This window comes from Monodon monoceros, unplaced genomic scaffold (genome assembly GCF_005190385.1).
Source record: "Monodon monoceros isolate NGI ecotype Baffin Bay Population unplaced genomic scaffold, NGI_Narwhal_1 Super_Scaffold_15, whole genome shotgun sequence".
Taxonomy (NCBI): Eukaryota; Metazoa; Chordata; class Mammalia; order Artiodactyla; family Monodontidae; genus Monodon; species Monodon monoceros.
The window spans coordinates 74890356-74916703 of record NW_021703771.1 but is presented as its reverse complement, the minus strand read 5'-3'; the positions used below and the strand labels follow the sequence as shown (position 1 = coordinate 74916703).

The window sequence follows — 26348 nt, the reverse complement described above, 5'->3', positions numbered from 1 at the left end:
TACACGCGAGTTTCAAAATCCAATTCAGTTACTCTGTAAAAGTCCCCCTGCCCCCAAAATAAAGTGGAAAGGAAGAAATTACCAAAGGAGTAATGCAGAAAAAGCATTCCCAAATTGAAAATTTACACACTTCTAGAACACAAACCCTACAGGTGCCCAGGAAAATTAAAAACACAGCTATAATGAAATTTCAGAACATGGGGGATAAAAGAAGATTTTGAGGCTTCCAAGATGAAAAAGTTGGATTTCTCCAAAACAAGGATGGAAGCTAGTAGACAATGACGGAATGCCTTCAAAAAGCTGAGAAAAATTTTTATGATTTAGAATAATATATCTGCCATTTCATATATAAAATATTTACCTTCTGTGCACACATTCACAAGAAGCTAATGAAAGATATGCTCCATATACTGAAATGAGAGGAAAAATAATATTCAACCCAGGAGAAGGAAGTCCCCAGGATGATGGCAAAGGGAAGTCCCAAATGACAATGGTACTGCAACCTAGGAAGAGCCTGTCCAGACAGGAGCAGGGAGTCTGGGTGCTCTAAGAGGAACATCTCCAAGGAAGAAATAGTTGAACCAGATGACCTGATGGGCTTAACCATACTGGAAGGAGCTTTATTAGCACCATACGAGAAAGAATAGCAGTTAGCAATATAAATTTTTTTTTATTAGAGTATAGTTGCTGTACAGTATTCGGTTAGTTTATACTGTACAGCAAAGTGAATCAGCTATACGTATACATCTATCCCCTCCTTTTTGGATTTCCTTCTCATTTAGGTCACCACAAGAGCATAGAGTAGAGTTCCCTGAGCTATACAGTATATTCTCATTAGTTATCTATTTTATACATAGTATCAATAGTGTACATATGTCAATCCCAATCTCCCAATTCCTCTCACACCCCCCCTCTTCCACCCTGGTATCCATACGTTTTTGTTCTCTACATCTGTGTCTCTATTTCTGCTTTGTAAATAAGATCATCCATAACCATATTTTCAGATTCCACATATATGCATTAATATATGATCTTTGTTTTTCTCTTCTGACTTACTTAACTCATGTATGACCGTCTCTAGGTCCAGCCATGTCTCTACAAATGACCCAGTTTCATTCTTTTTTATGGCTGAGTAATATTCCATCATATATATGTACCACATCTTCTTTATCCATTTCTCTATTGATGGACACTTAGGTGGCTTCCATGACCTGGCTGTTGTAAATAGTGCTGCAGTGAACATTAGGGTGCATGTGTCTTTTTGAATCATGGTTTTCTCTGGGTATATGCCCAGTAGTGGAATTGCTGGGTCATATTTTAAAGAGAAAAAGAGAGCGAGGGAGAGAGAGAGAGATAGAGAACTATTGATTTTAGAAAAACAAAAAGTTATGTAAGAGAAGAAATATAACCATAGCATATTTTGTTGCTTAAATGTGAAAAGTATTAAAACACCATAATCATGCAAAGACGTGATTATTGCTCTAGCTATAAGAGGTGCTAAAATAGTCATTGGAGCCCCGTGAGTCATGTAGAAGTTTATTCCTTCTCTGCTGTAGAAGCACTGATAATGTCTAACATTTAAAAATCAAGAAATAGCAATATAAACATGTTACTTAGAAAAACAGAAGTAAAAACCAGAAGACAGAGCTACAAGAGATGGAAATGGTTGTTTCTGGAGGAGAATCAGGAGTGAAATGAAAAGGGTACTACTTCATTGGAAGCTTAGTAGTCGTTTTTGACTTTTTAATATATTAATAAATGTTCATATAGCCTTTTAATTAAAATTTAAAGGTTAAAAAAAAACCTGTACACCAGTAGTTAAAATTGAAGACTTTCTGGATTCCAGTCCTGGCCTCACCACTTTTCTGTGTGAACCAGAGCAAAGTAATGAACTCTTGACCCTCAGCTTCCTAACATATAGGTTGCTGATAATAAGTACACGGCTCCCCGAGTTATTGTAAAAGGTTAACAAGAAAAGCACTTAGCACAGTGCCCAGCGTGAAGTGGGCACTTAGCAAATTTTATTTTAATCATATCATATTTACTAGTTTCCTTTATGGAAATTGTTTGACCATGATTTTGTAAAAATTGTAGCATTTGGGGATCCATGTTTGAAAAGACAGATAAATAGTAATCTGTCTCCAAAAGGGAAAAATTCTGACAAATATTTAAATGGACAGATTAAATTGGTAAAAAATACATCGTCTTCTATTTCCCTATGTGGAGTTTCTGTATGTCTCTCTTGCCAACGTACTTAATTCTTATAGATTTAATTGGGCAGAAGTATATATAGACTTGAGATGACTTCAGAGAACGTTTTGTCGGATTTCTCTATGTTATAAATGAAAAAGAATGAATCCAGTGACACTATGTGACAATTTGAGGCCATCACCAATGGAAGTTAAAGCTGAGACTAAAATTGTGATCTGTATTTGGGTACTTATATAATTATAAGACCCCCTCAAGCCTTATTTTATATATTGATCTGAACAAAAACTTCTGAGCAGAAGCACAGGGGGACTTTTCTCCAGTGTTTACTGTGTTAACCTGGTCAAGCTCCTGGAGGTAAATCTCACCAAACTGGGGGGCCCCCATGACTGGGTCGGTCAGAGGTGTCCACACTGAGCCTCCAACAGTCCATCAATTAGAGTTCTGGGTTTCACACGCCATCGCTGGTTCCCACAGTGGTTTCCCCTTATGAGTCTCCCCTCTGAGAGAGATTCAGAAGTATATGGAGGAGTGATGTCACCAAGACGGTGGCATAAGCCGTTCCTGACTTAAGTCCCCATCACAAGACCAACAAGCAACTATCCATAGACAGGACACCATTGTGAAAATCCCAGAACCCAGGGTGAGGCTGCAGCAGCCCTTGGACATCAGAGACCGGGAAGGACTACGTTAGAAGGTGAGAGGAGTGGCTGCACTCTGCCCACATCGCCTGCCCCAGGCTGGCACAGCACCGCACCAGAGCTCTCCAGCCTGTGGTTTCTCCAGTTGGAAAAGAGAGGCCAAGGTGGGGAATTCCCTGGCCGTCCAGTAGTTAGGACTCCATACTCTCACTGCCAGGGGCCCAGGTTCAATCCCTAGTCAGGGAACTAAGATCCTGCAAGCCGTGGGGCACGGCCGAAAATTTAAAAAAAAGAGAGAGGCCAAAGTGGACACCCAGCTCCCCCAGTATCGTATGACGCTTCCCAGGAGGCCCGCTTGGGTCTCTCTTCATGGGGATCACTGAGGAAATCGATGAGGCTCAGTCACGGGGGATCAGATAGAGATGGAGAAGGGGTGTGGGGCTTCCAGCACCTGCACTCAGATCTTGGTGGGCTGCATTCCTGCTTGCAGCTGCACCCAAGCGGAGATGCCAGCCAGCGTCTCTGCTCATCAGCAGAGACCAGCCAGTGGCCCCGTCCAGCCTGCAAACTCAGTTAGCAGCTCTGCTTCATTTGGGTCCCCAGACAACTGGCATTACAGGCCTTGGAGCTCTTTCTACCCCCCGGCCTGGGCAGGGAGGCAGATTCCCAGCCCCACCCAACAGCTGAGCACAGTCTCCATACCCCCCCACCAGGAAGCCTGGCCAGAGAATCCAGGCAGCCATGGAGCCCATCCAACAGCCCTGCTTGGGCGGGGAGCCAAGCCAGAAGCCCTACCAACTGTTGAGCATAGCCTCTGGCCTTGCATAACCAAGGGGCCTGAACAGTGACCGTAGGCATCCTCAGAGCCCAGCCTACAGCCACACCCAGCCATGGAGCCCAGACTACAACTCTGCTCAGTGGTGCAGTCCACCCAAGGGCCTTGTCTGGTTACTGAACACAGCCTGCAACCTTGCCTGGTCAGGAAGCCCAGCCAGCGACCCCGTCCAATTACCAAGCATAGCCTGCGACCCCACCCAAGAAGAAAGCTTAGACGACAACCCAGCTAGACCATGGAGCACAGTCTCTAGGCCCACTCCTAACCAGAGAGCCTGACCAGTAATCTTGCCCAACAGGGGAGCACAGCCAGTGGTCTACCTGATGGCAAAGCCTAGACTGTGGCCCTGCCCAACTCCAAGGCACAGCCTGCAGCCCTGCATGATCACAGAGCACAGCCTGAGGCCTCACCTGAACACAGAGTCCGGCCAGCAGCACCTTCTGGTCTGGAAGCACAGCCTGAGACCCCATCAAGAGCAATTGCAGTGAGACTTCCCTGGTGGTCCAGTGGTAAAGCATCTGCCTTCCAGTGCAGGGGACACGAGTTCGATCCCTGGTCAGGGAACTAAGATCCCACATGCCGCAGGGCAACTAAGCCTGCGCTCCACAGCTACTGAGCTTGCGCACCTCAGCTAGAGAGCCCACGTGCCACAAACTACAGAGCCCACGTGCTCTGGATCCTGTGCGCCACAACCAGAGAGAAGCCCACACACCACAACGAAAGATCCCGCGTGCCACAGCTAAGACCCGACACAGCCAAAAAGAAATTAAATAAATAATAAATAAATAAATTTTTAAAAAAAGGCCAATTGCAGAGACCAGCTTGTAGCCCTGCCCAATCACAGGGTCCAACCAGTGTCACTGCCCTGCCAGGGGACGTACCCTGTGACCTCCCAGTCAGAGGTGACTGTAGGGCCCAGCCAGCAGCACCCCCAGGCCCACCCCAACCTCAGAGCACAGAACGTTTTCCAGGAGAGATTATATGTTAGATCACAAAACTAGTCTTAATAAATGCAAGAAAATGGACGTTACATCAAGTATCTTTTCCAGCCACAATGATGTGAGACTAGAAATCGATAACAGGAAGAAAGCTGGAAAATTAACAAATACATGGAAATTAAACAACACACTCCTGAACAACCAGTGGATCCAAGAAGAAATCAAAAGAGAAATAAAAAAATATCTGGAGATAAACAAAAAAAGGAACCCAACATACCAAAACTTATGGGATGCAGCAAAAGCAGTTCTAGGAAAAAAAGTTTATAGTGATAAATGCTCCCATTAAGAAAAAATAAGGATCTCAAATAAACAACCTAACTTTATACCTCAAGGAACTAGAAAAAAAATGAAAAAACTAAGCCCAAAGTTGGCAAAAGGAAGGAAATCATAAAGAGTAGAGCAGAAATAATGAAATACAGAATAGGAAAACAACAGAAAAGATGAACGAAACTGAGTTGGTTCTTTGAATTATAAACAAAATCGACAAACTTTTAGCTAGAGTAATCAATTAAAAAAGAGAGAGGACCAAAATAAATTGAAATTATAAATGAAAATGGGCACATTACAAGAAATACCAAGGATCATAAGAGACTACTCTGAACAATTATAAGCCAACAATTTGGACAACCTAGGAGAAGTGGATAATTCCTAGAAGCATACAACCTACCAATATTGAATCATGAAGAAACAGAATATCTGAGCAGATCAATAATGGAAGGAGGTGGAATCAATAATTAAAAACCTCCCAACAAAGAAAAGTCCAAGACCAGATGGTTTCATAGGTGAACTCTACCAAACATTTACAGCCAACTCATCTCACTCTTCCAACAAATTGAAGGGAAAAGGACATTCTCAAACTCGTTTTATGAGGCCAGCATTACCCTGATACTGAAGCCAGATAAGGACACCATAGGAAAAGAAAACTATCAACCAATATGCCTGATGAATATCGATGCAAAAATTCTCAACAAAGTACTGGCAAACCAAATTCATCAGCACATTAAAAGGATTATACACTGTGATTAAGTTGGATTCATTCTGGAATGTAAGAATGATTCAACATGTGCAAGTCAGTAAATGTAATACATTACATTACTAAAATGAAAGATAAAAATCATACGATCATCACAATAGATGCAGAGAAAGCATTTGACAAAATTCAAATGATAATAACTCTCAACAAATTGGGTGCAGAAGGAATGGACCCCAACATAATAAAGGACATATATGACACACCCACAGCTAACATATTCAGTGGTGAAAGATTGAAATCTTTTCCTCTAAGATCAGAAACAAGACAAGGGTACCCACTCTCACCAATTCTATTCAGCATAGCACTAGAAGGCCTAGCCAGAGAACTCAGACAAGAAAAAGAAATAAAAGACATCCAGCTCAGAAAGGAAGATGTAAAAATTGTCTCTGTTTGCAGGTGACATGGTCTTATATATAGAAAAATCCTAAAGACTCCACCAGAAGACTTTTATAACTAATAAATTCAGGAAAGTTGTAGCATACAAATTCAACATACAAACATCACTGCGTTTCCATACACTAACAATGAAGTATCTGGAAAATAAACAAAGAAAACAATCCTATTTACAATAACATTAAAAACAGTAAAATACTTAGGAATAAGTTCAATCAAGGAGGTGAAAAATCTGTACTCTTGACACTCATAAGACATTGATGAAAGACATTGAATAAAACACAAATAAATGGAAAGATATTCCATGTATTGGAAGAATTAATATTGTTAAAATGTGCATACAACCAAAGCAATGTATAGATTCAATTCAATCCCTGTCAAGATTCCAATGGTACTTTTTACAGAAATAGAAAAAAATCCTAAAAGTCATATGGAACCAAAAAAGACCCCTAAGAGCCAAAGCAGTCCTGAGAAAGAAGAACAAAGCTGGAGGCATCATACTTTATGCTTTCAAATTATATTTCAAAACTATAGTAATCAAAACAATATGGTACTGGCATAAAAACAGACACATAGACCAGTGGAACAGAATAGGGAGCCCAGAAATAAACCCACACATACACAGTCAAGTAATATTTGACTAATAAGAATACTCGATGGGGAAAAGGTAGTTTTTTCAAAAAATTGTGTTGGAAAAACTGGATATTCACATGCAAAAGAGTTAAACTAGACCTCTATTTTACACAGCTTAGAAAAATTAACTTGAAGTGGATTAAAGACTTAAATTTAAGACCTGAAACCTAGAGCAAAACATAGGGAAAAGGCTTCTTGACATTGGTCTTGGGCAGTGATTTTTGAAAGCACAACCAACAAAAACAAAAATGAATAGGTGGGACTAAATCAAACCATAAAGCTTCTGCACAGCAAAAGTAATGATCAACCAAATGCAAAGGCAAACTAGGAATGAGAGAAAATGTTTGCAAACCACATATCTGATCGGGGTTAATATCTAAAATATACAAAGAATTCCTACAAATGAATAGCAAAAAATAAATTATCCAATTTAAAAATGGGCAAACGACCTGAATAGACATTTTTTTTTTTTTTGCGGTACGCGGGCCTCTCACTGTTGTGGCCTCTCCCGTTGCCGAGCACAGGCTCCGGACGCGCAGGCTCAGCAGCCATGGCTCATGGGCCCAGCCGCTCCGCGGCATGTGGGATCTTCCCGGACCGGGGCACGAACCCGTGTCCCCTGCATCGGCAGGCAGACTCTCAACCACTGCGCCATCAGGGAAGCCCTGAATAGACATCTTTACAAGGAAGATAGTCAAATTGCCAACAGGTACATGAAAAGATGCTCAGCATCACTAATCATCATGGAAATGCAAATAAAAACCATAATAATATATCACCTCACACCTGTTAAAATGGCTATTATCAAAAGACAAGAGATAAAAAGTACTGACAGGGATTTGGAGAAAATGGAACCCTTGTACACTGTTGGTGGGAATGTAAGTTGGTGCAGCCACTATGGAAAAGAGTATGGACTTTCTTCAAAAAACTAAAAATAGAGCTACCATATGTTCCAGCAATTCCACTTTTGTATGTATCTGAGGGAAATGAAATCACTATCTTGAAGAAGATATCTCCACCCCCATGTTCATTGCAGCGTTATTTACAAGTGAATACATGTAAACAACCTAAGTGTTCATCAACAGGTGAATGATAAACAAGGCATTGAATTTGCCCAGAGTGCTACCATGTGAAATCTTCATATTAACCGCATAGAATGTAAATGCAAAATGTGCATTATTTTTTCTGTTGAGCTTTTAACTCAGTTTACTCAGAGTATTCCATTATTAAAAAGGAGGCCTGTTGGTGTCATGTTTTGCTTGCCCTATTCATCAAGGTCCTCAATGTATTTTCCTTTTCTTTTATACAGTTCTCGAATTTGCCTAGCTTTTCTCTTGATAATTCCTCAACTTACTCAGGTAGCTGGGATTTATATTCTTGTATGTATATTCTTCTTCCTGTTTTTCTCCTTAACACCACGTTCTAATATCTTCTATACAAACTCTAGCTTACTGTTGAATGCAATAACGGTGCCTTTGATTAATTTTGGAGATTTCATAAACTCCGTAGACACAAGAAAATAAATTCTGTACGATATTTCTATTTCACTAAACTGTCGTTTCAAATCTCTTGCATAACCTCTCAGTTATATGGAAGTTATCACAGGAATTGCTGGTCTAAAAATATAAAATAAAAATATTACAAAAATTGAACTTTATTATCATATTTCATGTCTTCCTATTTCTGTCCTACATTTAAATTTGCTCACTGAGGAGGCTGCTGCTGACAACGATGCCATACATGACAGAAAACCTAGGTCCCTTCAACCATGGTCCCTTTTAATGATGGGGGCATTAACTGTTTAAAACAGTTTGTAGATCTTTGGATATCAAATCGCAGTTTTTGAGTGCCAGCTCTTAACAGGAACACATGTATTCCTCTGACTGATTGATCTGTGGATTGGAATGGAAGGGATATATCTGTGAAGTAGAGACTGGGGCAAGATTCATTTTTCTATCACTAAAGAAGCTCATTTTACTCAATACGGTTGACGTAGTCTCTTATTTGTTCAGTTGATATTTTGGCTTTGCTCACATAGCTAAAATATTTCTAGATTCATTTTCTCATACTTCTGAGGTTGCGGTATTTTATAAAGGAACTTGAAGAAACTTCACGCGTTCAAGCAAATGAAATATTTGTCGAGGTTTTGCCTGACCATTTCTGAGTCAGTGAATATACTGCTGCGGTTTCTCCCATCTGTACGCAAGCGTTTGAATGAAGCATGTCTCCTTCCCTGCAGGAGCTTCAGAGAGACATAGAGAAACACAGCACGGGTGTGGCCTCTGTCCTCAACCTGTGCGAGGTTCTCCTGCATGACTGTGATGCCTGTGCCACAGATGCCGAGTGCGGTTCCATCCAGCAGGCTACGCGCAACCTGGACCGGCGATGGAGAAATATCTGTGCTGTGTCCATGGAAAGAAGGCTAAAGTAAGCCGGGCTGTGCAAACAGTTGTGAAAGAGGAAGGACCAAAAAAACAAAAAATTTACCCAGAGTGCCTACGGTTCACTATTTGCTTTTGGTTGCAGTGTCCAAAAATAGCCTTGGTTTCCCAAAGTTACCGTCATCTACATTTACTTGGGAAAATAAGTACGTATAAAGGTCATATATAAATATAACAAGCCAAGTTACACCTGACCTAACAGTTTAAATATAATTCAGAGAAATTAAAATACGCCCTTGCTGAACAAATATAATGTTACAGAATTGGTGCTCTGGAAAACTAACATTCTTTCATGAAAAAGGAAATAATAAAACAAAGGACATATCTTTAAGCCCTTTGAAATTCAAGGTGGTAAAAAAAATAGTGATTATGTTAGAAAATTATCACAGTGACTTCAGGCACATAATCTTTGTGCTCTCTGGGGAACTCTTGAAAGGATACTGTTTATCTTGCCGTCATCGGTAGATTTTGATTAGGGTAAATTTGACATTGAACTTAAATGGATTTTCAAACCTTAGTATAAGTTCAGCGGAAGCTTGGTATGAGTGTGCACTGCAGGCACGGTGTTGCACTTTTTTTTTTTTTTTTTTTTGCGGTACGCAGGCCTCTCACTGTTGTGGCCTCTCCCGTTGCGGAGCACGGGCTCCGGACGCGCAGGCTCAGCGGCCATGGCTCACGGGCCCAGCCGCTCCGCGGCATGTGGGATCTTCCCGGACCGGGGCACGAACCCGTGTCCCCTGCATCGGCAGGCGGACTCTCAACCACTGCGCCACCAGGGAAGCCCACGGTGTTGCACTTTTAAACTTCCTTGCGTGTACCTGGAACAGTTCACACCATGTGCTTGTCTTACTCAGTTTGACTAATTCCAAATCCAGAGCTGCAGGATGTGTGTTTAAACACACACACACACACACACACACACACACACACACACACACACACACGCCCGCACGCACAGCTGTTTCATCTTAGCTCAAACAGTTGTTTCTTTTTCAGTCTGGGCAAGTTTGGCTCAAGGAACGGTTATTTTTTGGCACCCGGTTGCTTGTTTTGGGCACTCTTAGTCCTGTTGCAGGTACCAGACAGGGTTCTGGAGCACAAACAGTCTCAAGCGATCAGATTCTCTTCTTTCATTTCTGTCTTAGAATTGAAGAGACGTGGAGATTGTGGCAGAAGTTTCTGGATGACTTTTCTCGTTTTGAAGATTGGCTGAAATGCTCGGAAAGGGTAGCTGCCTTCCCCAGCTCTTCTGGGGTTCTCTATACAGTTGCCAAGGACGAACTAAAGAAATTTGAGGTGATTTTCAGTTTCAAATATTTCATCTTTATTTTGCTACGAGAGTAGCCAGCTGGTAGTTGGTGTCCCAAGACCTAAACAATCTGTTCACCTACATATTATTTGTTCAAACAGCTAGGTGATGACTTTCTGGCCATCTTTATTATTACCTCATAAGTAGGCAAAGAAGAAGAGAAAGGAAGTTTTTACTTTAAGATTGTCAAGAATTACAAATAAAGTAGTAACGCTCTTCATTACATTATAGAATTATTCAATTCTGTTAGAAAACACGAATCATGATTCCCCCCAAAAGATCTTGGCATTCTTTTGATTTCATAATTTTTTACAGTCAACCTTCTAAGATTCAGATATGATGGTTTTCCATACCAAAAAAAAAAAATGGTCATGAAGAACCTAGGGGCAAGACAGGAACAAAGACACAGACCTCCTAGAGAATGGACTTGAGGGTATGGGGAGGGGGAAGGGTAAGCTGGGACAAAGTGAGAGAGTGGCATGATCATATATATACTACCAAACATAAAATAGCTAGCTAGTGGGAAGCAGCCACATAGCACAGGGAGATCAGCTCGGTGCTCTGTGACCACCGAGAGGGGTGGGATAGGGAGGGTGGGAGGGAGGGAGACACAAGAGGGAGGAGATATGGGGATATATCTGAATCAATAACTGATTCACTTTGTTATGAAGCAGAAACTAACACACCATTGTAAAGCAATTATACTCCAATAAAGATGTTTAAAAAACAAAACCAAAAACATCTATCTGTCTTTCAATGTATTTTCTTGATTTTTTTTTAACCTAACTGGAGCATAGATATATATGTATTTTTTAATCATTGATAAAATAGAATTGGCTCCAGAATTGATCACATATTTTAAATCATAAACCATCTCTAATTATAAATGAAGAGCAGCGCCATTCTTGAGTCACCAAGATTTTTCAATTTTATAGAGACAAAAATGGCAGCAGTATAATTGTATTCATAAACAAAGGAATCATTCAGTAACAGATTCTAGTTCCTTGCCATTCTGGGCAGTCTCGAGGCTTGCTCTGTCACTGTGACAGGATGAAATCCCAACTTCTCAGCCTCTCATTTTCACAGAGGACCTGACGTAGCCTTAAGCTGACCATTTTTTAATTTGAAGTTTCTTTTCCCATCAATGCCCACAGATCAGCAGTTGTGTTCTCAGATACGCTGACAGAGAGCAGTTCTGATGCATGGATCTTACAAAAATCATTCTTGCTTGCTAAGTCTGCCCCAAGCTCCCTGAGATATTTTAAACTAAGACTAAAAAAATCCAACCAAATTCAGCTGGATTTATTTTTACCTTGTGATGCCAGTTAACCAGGCATTTTTTGAGGCCTGTTATGAAGTTTATGAACTAAACATGAAGTTTAGTTTTTGTTCTTGTGGAGTTTAAAATCTACGAGTCATAGATGGGCAAGTCATGAATCTATAAAAGTGTTCAAATACTATGTGAAATAAATAAGTTATTCTGATGTCTGAATATGCACTTATATGTAACTATACCACTAAATTCCAGGGAAAAATAATCCTATCTAAAAGGTTTTCCCTTAGAAAAGTTCTAGTAAAAAGCCACAGTAAATTCTGCAGTAGATTTCAGATCATCCCAGTGTGAACCAATGCTAGTGGAAATATTCTTGTACTGTATCTTATTACACTCAGCTTCATAAAGGTTAAACCTTCTATAGTTGGCTTACACTACAAAGCAGATTAAGTAAGATCCTTGTTGATGCTATTTTAGACCCTCAGATTTTATAGCAAAGGTTAGCCATGTAGTTAAGCTTATAATGTTATATAGTTATATAGCTAGTTAAAATGAATGACTTTATTACTTACCTTTGTAGTTAATTTTCTTAAGAGACAGAAATAAATTACAAAAACAAAATTTTGTTTACGGCGGTCTTTGCCTGTTCAATTGCACAAATATTGGGGACAGATCTGGGTGTGCTGGGGTACCCAACCATGGTGCCCGCGTTCACGCCAGTGAGAAAACGTATTCTGTGACTTCCAGTAATGGCAAAAGCTGAACTTTCCTTACCACTTCCTTTTCTGGGGAAATAATTTAAAGTTTGTAGAATACAAGGTTGGATTTACTCGGATAAAGGTTCTTAAAGCAACTCTCAGAAGAAAAACCATTTCAGAGGCAGAAGTGTGGTGGCATGTAAACAGTGTGACAAGCCAAAGGAAGCAGAACTTGGGGATTTAGATGAGTAGAGCCCAATCAGTTATACAATCTTCTGTCCAATGCCAGGATGAAAATCAGTCATAAATCATACACATAAGTTTGAAATAAAACCAAATGATTCTTACGCTAGGGTTATGCTACATTACAGAGAAAAAGAAGAGAGAGTATTTTACCTGTGGAAACTCTAAGCTGTGCATGGGGTAACCTCCGAAGTAAATAGCTACTACTATGTAAGGTGTCACATCAGCTCTAAAACGTTTTATGAAAACTGAGTCATTCAGGAGGGCAACAAAAAAGAAATAGAGCATGTTGCACACTTTTTTTACTACGCTGTTTTTCTTAAAAGTTAATAATAGCTTGCATTTAGAACCTTCAGCAAAAGGTAGTTTTATTTTTTTTAACGGACGCCAGAATTGAGGCAATTTCTGGATTTCTTAGGAAAGAACGTATTTTACAAATTAAAGAGACAGTTCTGTGATATCTTTTCTCAGTGTGGACATCAGAAATTTTGAACATTTTAAACTCACATTTCAGCATACATACATATTTATGTAATCAGTTTGCTTTATGGGAAAGTTTTTTCAGGCTGTTAATTATTTTAAAAACTATATTATATATGTGTATGTGTATGTTCTGATGTATATATTATATATGTGTACATGTTATATGTATATGTGTGTATTCTATATATATGTATATATCATATGTATGTGTGTATGTTCTCTATGTATGTGCATATATTATATATTTATATTGTGTATATATTTGTGTATATACATATATTTATTACTGTTTGCCATTTTCTTTCATATTTTTGTTTGATCGACTCCCTTTCCTTAAGCCACACCGATTATATTACTTTACTTTAACAAGTGGAAGTATATGCTGGTTAGAAATTGTCTTTTCCCATTTTGGGGGAAGAGTTGACTTCCTGTTCTGCCTGACATCACAATGTGAAGCCCAGACACCCTTGCTGAGAGCCCTCCGCTGATCTCCCTGTCTGATGTGCCTCTTTGTGGTCTTAGGGTTTCCAGCGACAGGTCCATGAGACCCTGACCCAGCTGGAACTGATCAACAAGCAGTACCGCCGCCTGGCCAGAGAGAACCGCACCGACTCGGCGTGCAGCCTGAAACATATGATCCACGAAGGCAACCAGAGATGGGACAACCTGCAGAAGCGCGTCACCTCCATCTTGCGCAGACTCAAGGTCCATACTACGCCTCCTCTGTACCCTAGAGGCCTGGAGGACAGGATTGGGCCGTTTGTACACAATATTAGGACATAGTCTCAGTGACTTTGTAAGACTGGGATGGCAAGAGATTGAGGTATCCAGCATGAATTTATATGGCAAAAAATTGCAGGGTTCTGGTAGCTCGTTGAGAAAATGACTTTCCAGGAGAATGTTGGAATTGGCGGTTCCATCTCAGCACGTGTTTGTGGGCTTTTTCACTTTTATTCTTTTCTTTTCACATCCAGCATTTCATTGGCCAGCGGGAGGAGTTTGAGACTGCACGGGACAGCATCCTGGTGTGGCTGACAGAGATGGATTTGCAGCTCACTAACATTGAGCATTTTTCCGAGTGTGATGTTCAAGCTAAAATAAAGCAACTCAAGGTGATAAATTAAGGGTTTTTTTCAAATTATCAGTGCTAAGAGAGTCTGAAGAGGAAAGGATTTTTTAGATACTTTTGTGAAGAACATACTAAAGAACTGTTCTTTTTTTGTTTTATAAATTTATTTATTTATATTTTTTTATTTTGGGCTGCATCGGATCTTTGTTGCTGCGAGCGGGTTTTCTCTAGTTGCGGCAAGCGGGGGCTACTCTTCATTGCACTGCACGGGCTCTAGGCACGCGGGCTTCAGTAGTTGTGGCACGTGGGTTCAGTAGTTGTGGTGCATGGGCTTAGCCACTCTGTGATCTTCCCAGACCAGGGCTTGAACCCATGCCTCCTGCATTGGCAGGTGAACTCCCAACCACTGCGCCACCAGGGAAGCCCAGAAAATTAGTTCTTCTTGATTGAAAACAAATTCAGAAAATAAGAAAGATATTAAAAATGAAATGAAGAGCATTACCCAGAGATACAACTCCCGTTAACATATACACTTTAATTATTAACTTGATCGCCAGGATTGTTGTTTTTAGTTCTTGTTGTTTTTTCTGATTTGTTTCTAGCACCTTCAAATTGTTTGACTGACATGATCCAGAGCAGTTCAACTTTCTCGTGTTGGGATTTCATTCCACATAGTCTACATTCTTAGGTGCCAAGTTAGTTTTTAAGCATGTTTGGTATGTTTCAGTATATAACTCAAACACAGTGGCTAGTTAAACATTTTAAATGGGGAGGGATATATATTAGATGTAAGGATTCCCTGAAAGGAAGAGTGTTTAACATCTTGAATAATATGCAATGCAGCTTGTGAAATTTTCCTCCTAAGATAACATAGTTTGTTTTTTTTTAAAGAATAGTCGTTATGCCCATAACTTTAAGGTTGTTATCATAAAACAAGGAAGTTACTTTTAATCAGTGATTCTCAGGATAAAAAAAATCATAAAATAGCCCTGGTATTCTGCCCAGCCTCTCTCTCTCCATCCCTCCCTTCACCTCAACTCTTGCAAGTCATTTCACAGGTAAATCAATGTTTAAAAGCTTCATTTTCTACCAAGTGGTAGTTGAATCTTTTCTTTTTGGACTCTGACAGGGTCATGGCATTTATTAACACCCTCCTTCTCCCTTGGCAGTTTTTTTATTATTGTGCAATTTCAACTATTCCAGAGTTTATTCTTTTTTGGGGGGGGGGTTGCGTAGGGCCTTAGTTGCGACAGGTGGGCTCCTTGGTTGCGGCTCTTCAGCTCCTTAGTTTTGTCATGCGAACCCTTAGTTGCCGCATGCTTGTGGGATCTAGTTCCCTGACCAGGGATCGAACCCGGGCCCCCTGCTTTGGGAGCACGGAGTCTTAACCACCGCGCCACCAGGGAAGTTTCTCCAGAGTTTATTCTTGTGTTGAATTAAAATTTATCCCCTGAAACTTGTCCCCTGTAGCTGAACTGTTTTGAATCATATAGAATGAGTCTAAATAATCCTCCAGAATTACCTTTTTTTCAAATAATTATAATCATGCCTGCTTATGTCCTGAAACAATTTAAAAAAATCATCTGAGAAGAATTTGTGACATTGTCATTCGGATGGCTTTCCTTCGTCACGTTTGACGTGTCAGGAAATCTAAAATTAAAATATCCAATATAATTCTTTAAAATGCTAAATTTATTTCAGTGGCACTGTATTGGTTACCATTGCTCTTCATCAGGGGCCACCAGTGCTCTCAACTTTATGATGGGTTTGAATGTTTGTTCCTATGATTCTCTTACCCGCACCGTCTGTGGTGGTAAATTTTATTAGCGAAAGGCACCTCTCTGGTCATGGAATGCTAACAATGCCATTTCTGCCTCCCGTTCTGATTTAAAATTTTTATGTTTTACTTTAGAAAGTCATAGCCTCTTGGCTTGTCATTGTCTATGGTAAATTTAATATCCCCTACATGGTTTTTCTAAATATGTATTTTAGAATTACTTCATGTCCAAGTGAGCAATAAAAAATTACGTGCAATATGTGCTCCTTAGGCCTTCCAGCAGGAAATCTCATTGAACCACAACAAGATTGAGCAGATAATTGCCCAAGGAGAACAGCTGATAGAAAAGAGTGAACCCCTGGATGCCACGTTCATTGAAGAAGAGTTGGATGAACTCCGACGTTACTGTCAGGAGGTCTTCGGGCGCGTGGAAAGATACCATAAGAAACTGATTCGCCTGCCTGTATGTACATTGTTTTTTCATTATCATGAAATCTAAAGAGAGTTAGTAATGTGGACTTAGGTAACATCGTTGAGTGGGCAAGAGCCCGGACTCTGGAGCCAGAGTGCCTGGGTTCCAGCCCCAGCTCTGGCTACATCACCTTGGGCAAGTTACTTCACGTCACTTGCCTTGGTTTCCTCAGTTGTAAAACTGGTTTAATAACAGTACCTACCTTGTAGAAAGGATTGCTTTGGGCATGATGAGTTAACATATATACATACAAAGAGCTTAGAAGTGTACTTGGTACACATCTTCCATGGAAGATAAAGAAGCTTCTAGAAGAAACAAGGGAATGAAAGTGAGCAATGTAAACAGTGGCTCAATTGATGAGGTTGTTTAGTTGAATTTCTTTTTTCTCTTCCATTTCCCTAATTGCTACCATAATCACATCTCATGGTCAAGATGCTATGATTAGAATATTTGGAATCTTCTGTGATAAAATATATTTTGTATCTGGACTATAAGGTTTTATTAGTAATTCCCTTTTGTTCCTGATATGTGCCATTCTGTACTTACTGTGTTGCAGATTAGGTACTAGGTTGCCTTTATTTACATTTTATTTAATCTTATATCAATTCTTTGAAGTAGGCCTTAATATTATTTCCATTTTTCCATGATAAAACTGAGAATTTACTAGATTCATGTATAAGACATTTTAAAAAGTTATCAGAAGATATTTATTTGATGATACGAAGTTTAAAATTACCCCCAGCGAGGTAGGAATGTGGTCCCGATAAGCTTGAGCGCTGAGATTTGGTGAAAGGCAGAGCACAGAGTGGGAAGGGGGTCAGCTGAGCGCTGCGGTAACAGGGCTGGCTTGACTGCGTTTCTAGCTCCCAGATGACGAGCACGACCTCTCTGACCGGGAGCTGGAGCTGGAGGAGGCTGCAGCTCTGTCGGACCTCCACTGGCGCGACACCTCCGCGGACAGCGCGCTCTCCCCCCAGCCCGCCTCCAACCCCTCCCTCTCACTCGCCCAGCCCCTCCAGGGCGAGAGGTCCGGGCGAGACACCCCCGCCAGTGTGGACTCCATCCCTCTGGAGTGGGACCATGACTATGACCTCAGTCGTGACCTGGAGTCTGCTGTGTCCAGAACTCTGCCCTCTGAGGATGAAGAGGGTCAGCAAGATAAAGATTTCTACCTCAGGGGAGCTGTTGGTCTGTCAGGTAAGAAAGAGCTCCTCCTATATGCTAGCTTGAAAGAAAATAAAAAGGAGTGGATACTGTGCTGGAAACCGTGTGCCGAGCAGAATCATCTGCCTTGTCCCGTTAGGGGAACTTATACACAAATGAATAATGGGATATTAGCGTGATTCGCAAGTATAAATCTGGCGTTGTGGCCACTGATTTATCCCACATATACTTATGTTCTTACTACACAACAGGCACTTTATAAGTACTGGCAATACACAGTTCCTTTTCTTCTCAAAGAGCTCACACTCTAGTGTGGAACACAGACAAGTAAGAAACGGCTGTGTGAAATGTTTGGCACTAGGATAGCAACGTACACATGGTGGCGTAGAAGCACAGCCCGGGGATAACTAAGCTGGCGCTTTGAGGAGAGGCTTTAGGGAAGAGACTTGAGCTGAGACCTGAAGGATGAATAGGAGTTGGTCAGGAGGACACAGCAATGTTCAGAGCAAGAAAGGAAAGCGTGCCCATCTTGGATTTATGATTAGCCTCAGCGCTTTTGGTCACCTGGAGTTTGTCCAGAATGACAAGGCTGTAGACTGGGAGGCATGGAATGAACAAAGAGGAGGTGGAAAGGCAAACCAGGACCTGGTCATAAAGCAACCTGTTCATCATGGAAAGGAGCTTGGTTTTTATCATGAAGGCCATGGAGAGCCACAGCAGGGCTCTAAGGAGGGAGGCAATGTGATCAAATGCATATTTTCTTTTTTTTTCTTTTTTTTTTTTGTTAATACATTTATTTATTTTATCTTTGGCCGTGTTGGGTCTTCGTTGCTGCGCGCAGGCTTTCTCTAGTTGCAGAGAGCGGGGGCTACTCTTCGTTGTGGTGCATGGGCTTCTCATTGTGGTGGCTTCTCTTGTTGCGGAGCACGGGCTCTAGGCACGTGGGCTTCAGTAGTTGTGGCACGCCGCCTTAGTAGTTGTGGCGCACGGGCTTAGTTGCTCCGCGGCATGTGGGATCTTCCCCGGCCAGGGATCGAACCCATGTCCCCTGCATTGGTAGGTGGATTCTTAACCACTGCGCCACCAGGGAAGTCCCAATGCATATTTCCAAAGAACCTGTCTCAATACTATCTAGAGAAGGGCACATTGAAAGAGAGTCCAGAAGGAATTGTTTTACAATCCAGGACACAGATGTGATGGTGGCCTGAACTAAGGAAGCAGCACCGGGAATAGAAAGACTGGAAGAGCTATGAGAAATCATAAGACGGCTCCTCCGTAACTGATGGTTGATTGAATCGGGATTGAAGTGATTTTCTGGCTTGGGCATCTTGGTGAAAGATGCAGGTGGTCCTAGACTCGGAGGGCCACGAGCAGGAGAGAATGTTCTGGGTGTCTGTGGAGCCACGGGGGCAGGGCAGTGAGAAAGGGGGAGGTGACGAGTCCCTCTGTGCACATCCTGAACTTGAGATGCTGTAGACTATCCCAGGGGAAAAAGCCAGCAGTAGATGGATGCATGGATCTGAATTTCAGGAACCGGAAATGCCAGTTAGGTAGTTTTCCACATAGTGGTCACCAAGGGACTTGGAAGGAGATCGCGCAGGAAGAGTGTATGAAGGGATACAAGAAGTATGAAAGTTCAAGAAACACGTATAGTGAAGGGATGGACAGAGGAAGAGGAGCATTGTAAGGAAGGTGAGTAAAAATAGAATAAGTAATCAGAGGCCAATTTGTAGCGCTTGTAAACGCATCTCACACATTCTCTAAAAGAGAATTTCTGCTTGTTTCTGATGGTTCACATTTGGATCCCCAAGGGTATGACACTGTCTAAAAGGAAGATGATTTCTCTCGTTTCTATTTTGTTTTTATGGTACAACCTAATAGTTAGGCATTTTGCATCTAAAGCAGAACTGTCCAATATGTAGCCCTCAGCCACGTGTGACAGCTGAACGCTGAAATGTGACCATGCAGACTGAGATTTGCTGTGTCAAATGCACTTACACGAATACACAAAATTCAAAAACTTAGCACAAAGGAAAGCATGTAAAATATGCATAATACTATTTATGTTGATTACATGTTAGAATTAGGGTATATCGGTTTAGTAAAATTAAGTATTAAAATTATTTTCATCCCTTTCTCGTTACTTTTTCATTGTGGCCCTTAGACTCTTTAAAATAATATACGTGGCTCATGTTATTTCTATTGGACAGCGCTGCTCTAGAGCCTGACTGTCTTAGTTGAAATCCCAGTTATGTCACTACTAGCTGTTGAAACTTGGATGAGTAACTTCATTCCCCTGAACCTCAGTTTTCTCATCAATAAAATGAGAATAGCACTTCCATGCACCCTGTAGGGTTTCTGTGAGGATAAATGAGTGCTTAGAACAGAACCTGGCTCATAAAATAATCAGCGTGAGCCCTTATTATGATTTATTTCAGGAACCCTTTGGTGATCGTACTCAGACTTCTCTGTATGTTCAAGAGTTATCTGCCAAGGATGACTAACTTCCTTTTTTTCCCTAAGAAAGTTATTTTCTTGCCATCAGCGAATCAAGGTTTCCAGACCTTAGCTGTCAACTTAGACCGTGTGCTCTTTTTGCAGATGTAACGATCCCCGAAAGTCCCGAGGCCTATGTTAAACTCACAGAAAGTGCAATCAGAAATCCCTCTGGTAGGCACCAAAAGCTAAAGTGCACCTCTGTCCCTCACCTGTAACAAGCCTCCTTCTCTCCCAGCACATCTACTGTACCTCTCACAGCTCTGTGCAAAAGCATGTTAAGGCAGAACTTCCTCTCTGACTGCTGTCTCAGAAAGGAAAACCAAAACATTTGGTTGATCGACACCAAGAATAACATTCCAATAATCAAGTGCAATGAAGCAACTGCTCAGCTTGCTAAATGGTAATCACTCTGAGTAAGTGTAACCTATGATGCCCATTAATGGCAGAAAATAGGAGATGGAAACACTAGTCTTAGCGCTGGTGCTTTAGTGCCCTGCTTGGTTGTAGCAGGTCTGGCTGCGTGACTTCGAGGAGGGCTTGCAGACCCACCTCTGGCTGAGGAATCAGGGCTCAAAGATCTGGTCCCAAGTCCACCAGCCTATATGTGTTACCTCAGGCCCACCATTCATCCTCCTGATCTCAGGGGTCCCATATGAGACAAGGGGTGAAATCAGATATTCAGCTCTAAAAAATTATACTTTTAGTTTAATAAGTCTTACTACCCCATAAAGCAATTTGACATGAGAATGTGTTCCACAGTATCTTAAGACTTAGATTTTCAAAAAAAAAAAAAGAATTAGATTTGCCTTTAAGGACAGAACTATTCCTGAAACAAGAAGGCTTAAAGAAAGGAAAATGGAACTCGTTTTGCTTAATGTTGCTCTAGACAAACTGTAGCTCAGGGTCAGTAATTTGGAGGACATTGGAGAGAATAGGGTTTGACCACAGTGATAGGATATTGAATTGTGAGTTTATTAGTTTACGCTTTGGTTTTTGCAGAAAAGCAAAGGACAGGAAGTAAGGTAGCATTACTGAAATGGTTACTGCCTGAGTGATTCCCAGTGAGAAACCTCTTCCAGGTGTATTTAGAAGGTCTTTTTTCCAAAAAAGAATTAATAAAGCTTACTAATATTTATTCTGCTTTCACCGTGTGCTAGCTTCACTCTGATGATCGATGCTCTTGTTGAATTCAAAGACTGTAATACACACACACACACACAATAACTTTGCAAAAGGCTGTCGCATCTCTCAAAGGAGGTGAGCTAGAAGTTCTAAGCTGTGAGTGGGAGCATGCCTGGATGGAAATGGTAAAATCTTAGCTTTCTCCTGATTGTTTTTTCGTTATTAATCTTTTTTTATTTTGCATAATTTTATCTCTTAAAAGCAGTTTAAGTTTTAGAACAAATTTGAGAGGGAGGTACAGAGATTTCCCATACAAAAGCAAGCCGTTGCTAGTTTGGTACCTCCACACATACCCATCCTGAGCTAGTCTTTTCTTGGTTCCCTTGAAGTCCCACCTTAAGTGCATGATGCAGCCACCTGGGACTTAAGAGGCACTCTCTTCTACTGAGATGCAGAAAGGAAGATTAGAGGGTGTGTCTTTTTCTGTTTGATAAGTGACTGCAGAGGGAGCCTGAGATGTAACTGCCTCCTAGTTACTGGGGAGCAGAAGCCACCACCCGAGGTCTTTAGAAAGCTAACAACACGCAGTTTTCAGGGGATGAGCCAGAAGAGGGAGCAGAAGCACGGGCTGTTAGAAGCCCCCACAGGCCCCTTTTGCAACACGCAGTCTGCTTGGACTCTTGGTCAAGCACATTCATTGGTCTGGTAATTCGAACTCCTAACCCACCAACATGTCGGTACTAAATGTGCTTTATGATTACCCACACACGTACCATCTCTCTACTGCCTTAGCTGTAGAATTTCTTAACCGTCTCCTTGAATGCCAAGCTTGTAAAGATTCTTATGGTCGACACTGCAGGGGATCCTAGCACCTTGGAGTCACAGATCCAACAACTGGGCAAAGCCCTGGATGACAGCCACTTTCAGATGCAGCAAATGGAGATTATCCACAGCAAAACTCCCGCAGGACCAGAGCTAGACTCCAGCTACAGAGGCTATGTGAGTATCCAGACCCTCGTGATCCTGACACATACCTGGTAATCACAATCGTGTGACAAAGAACAGTCCATCTGTGGCACGAGGGTTGTGTCGGCTCTCCATGTACCAAGCTACCCTTGAACTCATGTGTGTGCAGAACAAAGCCCTGTTAGTCGATTACCTTTTGAGCAAAACTGGTCTGTGCTCAGACCCACTGATCCACCCTAATGACCAGCCTGGTCCTTTACACGGAGAGCTGAGTGAAATCCATTTAATTGAAAGCGACAAAATGCTTTGGCTCTGGAAAGGGATTCAGCATTTTTCCAAATTCAGCTAGTGATTTTCTGACCAAGGATATCCTTGAAGCAGCAGATTTTAGCTGGTAGATTACTAACACGGAATTGTTTTAGTTCTCTTCCTAGGTGTCTTGATTCACTTGATGATCTTGGGACTTTTTTAATGCTCTGTTATTTGTATGTTCATTCTGGAGAAAACGGTTCTGACTAACAAGAGAGATTTGGGGAAAAGATGGCAAGAGATTGTGTGTATTACCAGTTCCACTGTCGAAGCATTTTGTAAAGTAATAACTTCATTTGCTCTGCTTAGGTTACTGACCGAATAACTTTTCTCAGAGAATTACCTGTTTCCCTACACATACTTATGCAAGAGGATTTGAAAGTAAATCTCTTCTATGCCTCATATCATTTCTTCTCATACCCAAAAGACCGCTTTGTAAAAGGAAAGAAAAATTAATTTCCTTAAGCCTAATGACAACACCCACGTACTGCTTTTTTGAAACCAGGAGAGAGAACCATTCTAGTTATATCCGCTAACGTTAATATCCTCACAATCACAGAAGACTAATTAATCATGAGCTTACTTCCTGTCCAGTTTGGCCTATTTTACTGACTTCTATCGTAGTGAAACCTCTTTTTTAAAAATATAATTTCGCAATGAGCATGCTGACATCACTGAGGTTATACTTAACACCAATCAAAAGCAATCAAGGTAACTTAATAGCAATGTAATTTGTTAAAGGCTTTGAAAGAAAACGTTCTGATCAGTATAGCAGGAGTGTCTTGAAATGATTTGTTCTTTTAGTCTTTGAATACTGTGCGTGATATTAAACACGGAGTTGGAAGCTTTTCTTCTGATGTTAGAATTTATTCCCTTAGTATCTATTAACCATTGCTTAAATTTTCTCATGAAACAGCTGGCTTTAATACTGTTTTATTCTTTTAAGTATTTTAATACAAATAAATGTCCCTTTGAGATTTGTGGTAATATTACTCTTCCCGCCCTTCAGTTGAAGAAAAAGGGAGCAGCTTGCCAAAAACTATATATTGTATTGCCAGCTGGGGGCTCTGAGTGTTAAATCCCAGATCGGTTTAGTCTGTTTTGATTCATAAATTTTAAAAGAAATTTTGGAGACTTATGCAAAACCACGTGTGCCAAGTATATCTTCAAGGCATTGCTTTATGTAAACATGAATGTGTCACATGTATAAGAAGCATGTTTTTGAACTTGACTTTTTTGTTTTCAGCAGAGCGGCTTACTCTTTATAGAGAAGTAGCGCACAGCTACTGCCCTTTTTGAGGAACTCCAAAGATATTTTCTCCAGGAGTTCTTGCACTCATGACAATTTGAGTATTTTGTGACGGGGGACCTCTTTTCTGTATCTAAACAGATGAAACTGCTGGGTGAATGCAGCGGCAGTATAGACTCAGTGAAAAGACTGGAACACAAACTGACAGAGGAAGAGGAGCATTTTCCAGGCTTTGTTAACCTGAATAGCACCGAAACCCAAACAGCTGGTGAGTGGATTGTGCTCAATTCAGGACAGAGTGAAACAGAAGATCTTGAAGCACCTCGTTGCCCCCGAGTTCCGCTGTGCCACTGACCTCATTCTACACTGGTCTATCCTGAGAACTTTCCTCCATGTTACAATGATCTCTGGGGACAGAGGGGGAGGTGAAAATAATCACAGTGGTTTCTTTCCCATGTCCCATGTATTTTAAGGCACCGTCTCTAATCACTAGGCAGGAATCTTCTGTGTGAGCTCTGTACACTCTCAGAGCTCTCCTGCAGAAGGAAACCAAGAGTTGAATGTTATCTTCACCCACTTTCATGTTTATCACTTCTTAAAGCTCCTTACAATGTTAAATCTTATGTAGTTAATATCTTTTCTCCATTATCATTAAAAATGCAGATAGAAAAAACACAGCCACCATACTGTTCTTTTTGTTTGTTTTTTTTTTTTTTTTTTTTTGCGGTACGTGGGCCTCTCACTGTCATGGCCTCTCCCGTTGCGGAGCACAGGCTCCGGACGCGCAGGCCCAGCGGCCACGGCTCACGGGCCCAGCCGCTCCGCGGCACGTGGGATCTTCCCGGACCGGGGCACGAACCCGCGTCCCCTGCATCGGCAGGCGGACTCTCAACCACTGCGCCACCAGGGAAGCCCCACCATACTGTTATTTACAGCTGACGGCAACAGAAATGCCCAGAGGCGTTACTTTCTTTCTGTTGCTGTTTTAAAGTTAGCCACCCATGTAGGTTTCAAACATTTCCTAAACGTTCTCCATGGAGGATGATCCCTCGCTATCCTGTGCGTGTGCTGTCTTGCCAGGTGTGATTGACCGCTGGGAGCTCCTCCAGGCGCAGGCCCTGAGCAAGGAGCTGAGGATGAAACAGAATCCCCAGAGGCGGCAGCGGTTTCACTCGGACCTGGGCCGCGTTCTGACCTGGCTGCAGGAGACGGAGGACGACCTGGAACAGCTGCAGCGGCGGCAGCGCAGCACTGATATCCAGCCCATCGCGCTTCAGATCAAAAAACTCAAGGTAGCTACCCTTGGCCTTTCCCGCCGCGCAGGCCAGAACGCTGCCACGTGGCGTGCCCGGTCAGATGAAACCACTAGCCCTGGCCTGTTGTGCAGTCACACAGCAGCGGGGGAATGGTCAGCACAACTGGACACGAACGCTTCCCCAGCCATCCCAGATCAGAGTGTTTATAGGAAGGCTTGGAAGGGTTGAGAGCTGGACTGCGTTGCAGAACCAGCCCCATGAAAATAATCGTGATTTAATGAATTGGTAGCTAAGAAATGACCAATTAAAGTTTCATGAAACATCCAGGTACCTCTGGGACCTAATTAACCTCTTTTAAAGGAAATACAGCTATGTCCAGGGTCCTACAAGTCTATATTTAGAGCTGGAGAGGAGTCCCCTCCCAGATCGTATACGTGTGAGTTTATGGAGACCTAAGGAAGCCACTTGACATTCTGGAATCAGCAGAACTTCTGAAATGGATTATAATAGTGGCAGAAGCAATTTTCGGTGAAATGAATCCAAGCAAACAAAACCCGTGGAGTAATCGCAGTAAAACACCTGACGTTTACATTTGATTTTGACCTGGATGGGTGTAGTGCACAAGATAACCTCTTTTAACTCCCTCTCTAGATCTTAAAAATCCTTCTCAGCCCAGCTATTGAAATGCATTGATATGTGGAGACTTTTGTATACATACTGTGGACGGAGAGCTCAGTTTCTTCTTAATAGGTCTCTTGGTCCTGCCTTTTTGTTTGGAGAGCGTCAAGCTGTGCTCTTCCTCAGAAGAGGAGGGCTACCGGGCCCTCCAGGCTCAAGGATTAACTGCCTTTGTTTCTCCCTGGTTTCTCTGTATGCTGTTTCTTTTGGGGTGCTGTATTTCTGGCTTGTTTTAGTTGTTTTGTTTTAAATTTTCAAACAGTGAAATGAGTCTTCCCCACAGATGCTCAAACTTCTTTTTTTTTTTTTTTTTTTTTTTTTGCCATACGCGGGCCTCTCACTGTTGTGGCCTCTCCCGTTGCGGAGCACAGGCTCCAGACACGCAGGCTCAGCGGCCATGGCTTACGGGCCCAGGCGCTCCGCGGCATGTGGGATCTTCCCGGACCGCGGCACAAACCCGCATCCCCTGCATCGGCAGGCGGACTCTCAACCACTGCGCCACCAAGGAAGCCCTCCCCCACTGTTTCTTAATCCCCATTCCTCAAACCCATGGCAACAATTCTGAAATTTTAACACATATTCTTTTTGCATATATATTC

The 26348-nt window shown here is 41.8% G+C and overlaps 1 protein-coding gene across 21 annotated transcripts in view; it reads left to right on the top strand.

Annotated features, from left to right (window-relative positions):
- The window catches only part of SYNE1 (spectrin repeat containing nuclear envelope protein 1), a 453644-nt gene that overhangs the window by 412548 nt on the left and 14748 nt on the right, over positions 1-26348 (top strand). For 18 of the 21 annotated variants that reach the window (XM_029223419.1, XM_029223418.1, XM_029223413.1 and 15 more), the window contains 10 exons: positions 8981-9168; positions 10328-10478; positions 13711-13893; positions 14163-14300; positions 16306-16497; positions 17370-17703; positions 20272-20340; positions 22151-22290; positions 23957-24083; positions 24896-25107. In XM_029223419.1, the coding sequence (XP_029079252.1) occupies positions 8981-9168; positions 10328-10478; positions 13711-13893; positions 14163-14300; positions 16306-16497; positions 17370-17703; positions 20272-20340; positions 22151-22290; positions 23957-24083; positions 24896-25107 (1734 nt within the window). The remainder of the gene's footprint in view (positions 1-8980; positions 9169-10327; positions 10479-13710; positions 13894-14162; positions 14301-16305; positions 16498-17369; positions 17704-20271; positions 20341-22150; positions 22291-23956; positions 24084-24895; positions 25108-26348) is intronic. The other 3 variants (XM_029223421.1, XM_029223415.1, XM_029223416.1) reach the window with 1 other exon arrangement.